The 7,073-nt window shown below is 53.5% G+C and overlaps 1 protein-coding gene across 1 annotated transcript; it reads left to right on the top strand.

Moving 5' to 3' along the window:
• Window positions 1-1,043: 1,043 nt before the first annotated feature.
• On the top strand, window positions 1,044-7,050 carry LOC116519841 (lamin-A-like). Its single transcript, XM_032233902.1, has 4 exons — window positions 1,044-1,179; window positions 1,474-1,593; window positions 2,370-2,461; window positions 6,850-7,050. Exons 2-4 carry the CDS (start codon window positions 1,519-1,521, stop codon window positions 7,001-7,003), a joined length of 321 nt encoding a protein of 106 aa, XP_032089793.1. The 5' UTR covers window positions 1,044-1,179; window positions 1,474-1,518; the 3' UTR covers window positions 7,004-7,050.
• Window positions 7,051-7,073: the final 23 nt, after the last annotated feature.

The raw sequence follows: 7,073 nt of genomic DNA, 5'->3' as shown, positions 1-7,073 counted from the left end.
GACGCAACAGCTGAGAACAGCAAATTCTCATCTAGTTTGAAGATGGTGCTTTTTTATTTAAATGTGTTGCCCACCCAAGATAAATGGAAGAATTTAGGGTTTAATAGCAGAGAATCCCTGCAGCTGAGAATTGAACTCTGAGCTGAGCTGTTTCCTTGCAGACGTCTCGTGACTCAACTAGGTAACATCATCAGTGCTGGATGGAAGTGGGCTTTGGTCTCTGTTCATGAACAGCAGCCTGCCCTGCCAGGGATTCTGGGGAGGGGGCGTCTGTCTTCTTGGTGGTTCCTTGATTGAAGTATTGTTTTCTGCTTCTTTGTCTGGGGTTAATCCCTGCTTATCTGGGCGTTGCCTGCCAGAGGGGATGTGTTTGGTCTGATGAGGTCACCTAGTTGGGTCGTGAAACATCTGCAAGAAAACCACCAAGCTCAGAGGGCACCCAGGACCCCACAAAGCAGGTTTTGTTGAGGCTTCATGGCTACTTTTTAGAGCTGAGTGACACCCCCCCCCCGCAGCCACCTGGGAGCTGGGAAAGGCGGTGGCTTCCCTCCCTCTGAGCCCATGGAGAGTCTCCTTGAGTTTGTAATGGTCACCTCCTGTGACGGTTGGAGTTTGGCTGGAGCCGAAGGCAGATTCCAGGCGGCCTTCCCTGCTTCAGAGAGAGCCGGCCTTGCTTTGTGGCCCCCCCCAGCGGAGTCTCTCTCTGGCTCCTGGTCAGGAGGAATGGAGGAGCTTTTTATATATAACTTCATTAAACTTTTGAAGAAGCCAGATGAAAACTAACCAGAACTACTGGAGTAGAGAGAGAAGGAAAAAGGAGAGAAGAAAAAGAGAAAGGCAGGAGTGCAGAAAAAGAATATAAAATAAATATTAAACTTCTGATTTTCTTTGACAAATGTAAATTGGCCTCTCACTCTCTGGTTGCAGCCTTCTATTTCTTTTCCCACCCTCAGAACTGCCTTCCTTTTGGTTGGCACAGCCCCCTCCTCCCCCCCCAGCCTGCCTGGCATCTCTTGGGCCACCTAAGCCCCGTGAGATGCCCGCCATGCCTCCCCCTTTATGCCCCCTTAGGACCAGTCGCTGGGAAATTGGCAGATCAAGCGCCAGAATGGAGAAGACGCACCCATTTGCTACAGGTTCCCCCCCAAGTTCACCTTGAAGGCCGGCCAGCTGGTCACGGTGAGCAGCAACGGTGGGCTTGGTGGGCAGGAACGGCTGGGAGCCCCCCCCGTCCCTCTGGTGCCCGTGCCAGCCGTGGGGAGGTACTCTGCAAGGGTTGTCAACGCAGTGGTTCCCAAACTTGGCAACTTTAAGACTTGTGGACTTCAACTCTGCTGGCTGGAGAATTCTGGGAGTTGAAGTCCACAAGTCTTAAAGTTGCCAAGTTTGGGAACCACTGTCTTACGGGATACAAATCTATTAAATCACAAATCTATTAAATCTATTAAACTCTTCTCTTCCTTCCCCTGCAAGATCTGGGCTGCGGGTGCAGGCGTGTCCCACAACCCCCCCACGGACATGGTCTGGAAGAACCAAAGCTCCTGGGGGTCCGGCGACAGCTTACGCACAGCACTGCTGACCTCCAGCGGGGAGGTAAGGCGGCTGGGATTCGGGGGTTGGGTGGGCGCACAGCCCCACGGCGTCTTCGTTGTGTGGGTGGGCAAAGGGGGTCAACCTTGGTGCCGGAAAGGGGACAGAGCATTATGGAATTAATTAATTCAATTAACCTAACTCTGGATTGCGGAATTAACGCCCCTGTCCAGAGTAACTCTGGGTGGCTTATAAATACAATAAAAGCGGAGCTAGAAAAACCGTGAGAAATATAGGAGGACTTATAATTAACAAAAAAAAATGGAATATTCTGGCTGCATAACTGTAAAAGGGCTGGGGGTGGGTGGGCTACGCTCCTCTTTGCCCCTCTGGGTTTCCTCTTTCCCTCATCAGGGGGATTCAGGCTCCCCCCTCTAATTTTGTTGCCTAAAAATGCCCCTAAATCAATTCTGGAAATCCAGATAGGGAGCCTTGGTGACTCTCTCAATTCCCGTTTAATTTGGAGACAATTCCGAGCATGCAAAAACAATTACAGTGGTGTGTGTGTGTGTGTGTGTGTGTGTGACACATAGGACCCAAGGGGTTAATGAGTTGGGGGGGTGGGGTGCCAATGGAGGCATCCTGGCCCTTTTCTTGGGGGTGCCAGGATGGAAGGCGCTTTCCCCTCCTGGCGTGGCTCAGGGCTTGGCTGAGGGGGGTCCTGGGTCGAAGGCGGGAGCCCCTCTTCTGCCCCCCCTGTTTTCCTGGCTCTTTCCCTCCCAATCCCGCTGAGATGGGCTGGAGCCAGAAACAGCCCCCCATTCCTCCCTCCCTTGCAGGAGGGGGCCATGCGGAAGCTGGTGCGCACGGTTGTTGTCAATGATGACGATGAAGAGGATGACGAGGATGGCGCCACGGCCACCACCACCACGTGAGTTTTGGGGGGAGGCGAGGGCCCCCCCGAGGGCTGGCTTCCATGGGGACAAGCACAACTAAAACCCGTCAGCAGCCATCCGGGGTGTGGTGGTGGTGGGGTGTTTCCCAAAAGCAAAGGGCTCTGGCTGTGGGGCCAGGACTCCCCCGGGAGAATTTTTGGGGTTTTGTTGTGACCGTGTTCTGGCCCAGGATTTCTTCGTCTGTTTGTCTGCAACGGAGATTAAGAGTCCGTTCAGAGGCCCCCAGGGACATGAAGGCAAGCAGACAGCCGAATCTCCTCAGTTTTAACAATAGTTTTCATTATTCTCAGGTGTAGAAACTGAAATATTTATACCAAGAAAGGAGAATCTTTTGTAGCTCCGAGCTGACACGAGGGATCCGGGGGGGGCTCCCCGAGTTTGCCCTTTTTCTTGCAGGCGTTTCAAGGAAGCTCCGGCAGCACCAAGGATCCCTGAAATCCTTGCCTGCCTCTCCTTCTTTTAAACAAAAGGGCCAAATAAATGGAGTAAAGCCAGTCCTTCTTTATTCTTCATTTCATGAACTAAACTGACAGGCCGCCCGTGTCTCAGACTCTGGGCAAACTTCCCCTCTGTGTGGAGTGGGTGGAAATGAGGAGATCTCGGGAATCCCAGGGTGGAACCTTCCCCAGCATTCACGGCTACTGAAAGGAAATACAAGACAAAGGCCTCTTAATCAAAACCTGAAATGGGAAGAACGGAAGTTTTGCCTTTGTGTCCATTGGACACTTCAGACCCCGTTGCAAATTTAGCCTTCAGCTGGTTAACCTGCTCCCATTTTACAGGCTTGTAAATCTAACCAGTAAAGAGAGAAATGCGTTTAGCCTCAATTCCAGTGTACTATTTGTATTTGTATTGTATTTGTATTTATTAGTTTTGTATGCAGCCCGCTCTCGGAAGACTCTGGGCGGCTTACAATAAAAAGGGAGGGGGAACATATAAGACAATACAACAATTTAAAAGTACAGCAACATTCATAACTTAAAGTGGGGCTGGATACTTCAACAGCCCGAGGCCTGCCAGAATAGCCAGGTCTTAATAGCTTTACGGAAGGCCGGAAGGGTAGTAAGGGTCCGGATCTCAATGGGGGGATCGTTCCAGAGGGCCGGAGCAGCCACAGAGAAGGCCCTCCCCCGAGGAGTTGCCAGCTGACATTGGCCGGCAGATGGAATCCGGAGGAGGCCTAGTCTGTGCGATCGAATCGGCCTTTGGGAGGTAATTGGTCTCTCAGGTACCCAGGTCCAATGCCATGTAGGGCTTTATAAGTAACGACTAGCACCTTGAAGCGTGTCCGGAGACCGATGGGCAGCCAGTGCAGCTCGCGGAGGATAGGTGTACCGTGGGTGTACCTGGGTGCACCCACAATCGCTCGAGCGGCTGCATTCTGGACTAGCTGAAGTCTTCGAACACTCTTAAAGGGCAGCCCCATGTAGAGCGTACTCTTTTATTTCTGGAATAATTAAATTATGCCAATTACCTCCTCGAGACCCATTAGATCTCATAGATTAGGCCTCCTCCAAGTGCCATCCGCCAGCCAGTGCCAGCTGGCCACTACGCGGAGGAGAGCCTTTTCAGTAGCAGCTCCGACCCTTTGGAATGATCTCCCCGTGGAGATTCGTACCCTCACCACCCTCCAGACCTTCCGCGCAGCCCTCAAGATCTGGCTATCCCATCATTTTTTTTTAGTCATTTTATTAAGATTTATAGGCCGCCCTTTTCCCTGAGGGGACTCAGGGCGGCTTACAATCACAGGGAAGGGGGTGCAATATCAAAAGACAAACAAAATGTGAACAAAAGAAAAATAATAAAACACAACTTTCATTCAACAGTCAACACTCGGGCGGGTAGATTGGGAACCTATCCCCAGGCCTGATGGGAGAGCCAGGTCTTGAGGGCTGCGCGGAAGGTCTGGATGGTGGTGAGGGTGCGGATCTCGACGGGGAGGTCGTTCCACAGGGTCGGAGCTGCAACAGAAAAGGCTCTCCTCCGTGTAGTCGCCAGTCGACATTGACTGGCGGATGGGATTCGGAGGAGGCCCAGTCTGTGCGATCTAATCGGTCGGAGGGAGGTAATCGGCAGAAGGCGGTCTCTCAAGTACCCAGTTCCACTATCATGGAGTGCTTTAAAGGTGGTCATCAGTACCCTGAAGCGCACCCGGAGACCGACAGGTAGCCAGTGCAGCTCGTGGAGGATGGGTGTAACGTGGGCGAACCGCGGTGCGCCCACTATCACTCGCGCGGCTGCATTCTGGACTAACTGCAGTCGCCGGATGCACTTCAAGGGCAACCCCATGTAGAGCCCATTGCAGTATTCCAGCCTAGAGATCACAAGGGCTCGAGTGACTGTTGCGAGAGCCTCCCGGTTTAGGTAGGGCCGCAACTGACGGACCAGGCGAACCTGGGCAAATGCCCCCCTGGTCACAGCTGACAGCTGGTGGTCAAAAGTCAGCTGTGGATCCAGGAGGACTCCTAGGTTGCGGACCCTATCTGAGGGGTATAAAATTTGACCCCCCAGCCTAAGTGTTGGAACATTAGCCAAATTGTTGGGAGGGAAACACAACAGCCACTCGGTCTTGTCCGGGTTGAGTACCAGTTTGTTAGCGCTCATCCAGTTCTTAACGGCCTCAAGACCCTGGTTCATCACGTCCACCGCTTCATTGAGTTGGCACGGGGTGGACAGAACAAGTTGTGTATCGTCCGCATATTGGTGGTATTTTATCCCGTGCCTCCGAATGATCTCGCCCAGCGGTTTCATGTATATGCTAAATAGTAGGGGGGATAAGACCGAACCCTGGGGCACCCCGCATGTTAGGGGCCTCAGGGACGATCTCTGCCCCCCGACCAACACCGACTGCGACCTGTCCGAGAGGTAGGAGGAGAACCACTGCAAAAACAGTGCCTCCCACCCCCACCTCCCGCAGTCGTCGCAGAAGGATACCATGGTCGATGGTATCGAAAGCCGCTGAGAGGTCAAGGAGAACCAGGATGGACGCATGGCCTCCATCTCTGGCCCTCCAGAGATCATCGGTCAATGCGACCAAAGCAGTTTCTGTGCTGTAACCAGGTCTGAAGCCGGACTGGAAGGGGTCAAGATAACTAGCTTCCTCCATGGCCCGTTGAAGCTGGAAGGCCACCACCTTCTCCACAACCTTCCCAATAAAGGGGAGGTTGGAGACAGGACGAAAGTTGTTTAAAATGGCTGGATCCAAAGATGGTTTCTTCAGGAGGGGTCTCACCACCGCCGTTTTGAGTATGGCGGGGAAGTGCCCCTCCCGAAGGGAGGCGGTCACGACCGCCTGGATCCAGCCATGTGTCACCTCCCTGCTGTTGGCAACCAGCCAGGAGGGACACGGGTCCAGAATGCAGGTGGAGGCACTTACAGCTCGAATGGCCTTGTCCACATCCCCAGAGGCAACATCCTGGAACTCAACCCAGAGATGATTTGCCAAGTAATCCTCCTGTGTCTCGGCTGGATCTACTGCGGTGGAGTCCAAGTCCGACCGAAACCGAGCTACTTGTCCGCCAAGAACTGAGCATAGTCCTCAGCCCTACCCTGCAAGGGGTCTCCCGCATCCCTCCTATTAAGGAGGGAGCGGGTTATCCTAAACAGGGCGGCTGGGCGTGACTCGGCGGACGCTACCAAGGCGGAGATGTGTGATCTTTTGGCAGCTCTTAATGCCCGGACGTAGTCCTTGGTGCAGGTAGTCAGAAGTGCTCGGTTCGCCTCGGACTTATCGGACCTCCACAGGTGCTCTAGGTGTCTCCTCCGGCGTTTCTTCTCCCGGAGCTCCTCGGTGAACCAAGGAGGTCTCCGGGATCCACTGACCCGAAGGGGCCGTAGTGGCGCAATCCGATCAGGCCTGGGGGTAAAGATTATAATTCGCCCCCACCCGAATGCTGAATGAATGTTGCTTATTTTTTTAATTACATGTTATGTTATATGTCATTGTATGTATCCCCTCCCATATAAGTTGTTAGCCGCCCTGAGTCCCCTCAGGGAAAAGGGCGGCCTATAAATAAACTTATTCTAATTCTATTCTAATTCTAAATGTAACACTGGGCTGGGCTGTGTTTTAAAAAGCACGTGGGCTCCGGAGGAAGCCGGGGGGGGGGGGATCAAAAGGGCCAAGTAGGAATCTGATGGAAGAGAATAATTTTAGTTCAGGGTTGAACTGTGGGGGTCTTGGAGCTCTCTGGCCTTGGTGCTTTTCTGCGCTGATGAAGTTACCTAGTTTGGTAATGAAACATCCAGGTTGACAGAGCACCAAGGAGCCCCCAGATCCAAATCCAGCATCTCCAGCCCCAGGTGGGGTCTCGGTCCGGGTGGCGCCAAGCTCTGCTTCTTCCCCTCTTCCTCCCTTCTCCAGAGCCACTGCAGTGCCAGCGGAGATCCGGGCGAGTACAACCTGCGTTCTCGCACAGTGTTGTGTGGCACATGTGGGCAGCCGGCAGAGAAGTCATCCGGGGGCACGAATGTGGGCACCAGCACCATGTCCACCGGCTCCTCCTCCTCCAGCTTGACCATCACGCGCAGCTACCGCAGTGGAGGCACCAACCTCGGGAGAGCCTCCTGCCCCGCACCTACATCCTG

The sequence above is a fragment of the Thamnophis elegans genome, chromosome 17 (assembly GCF_009769535.1).
Source record: "Thamnophis elegans isolate rThaEle1 chromosome 17, rThaEle1.pri, whole genome shotgun sequence".
Classification (NCBI taxonomy): Eukaryota; Metazoa; Chordata; class Lepidosauria; order Squamata; family Colubridae; genus Thamnophis; species Thamnophis elegans.
This window is presented reverse-complemented; position numbering and strand designations above follow the sequence as displayed.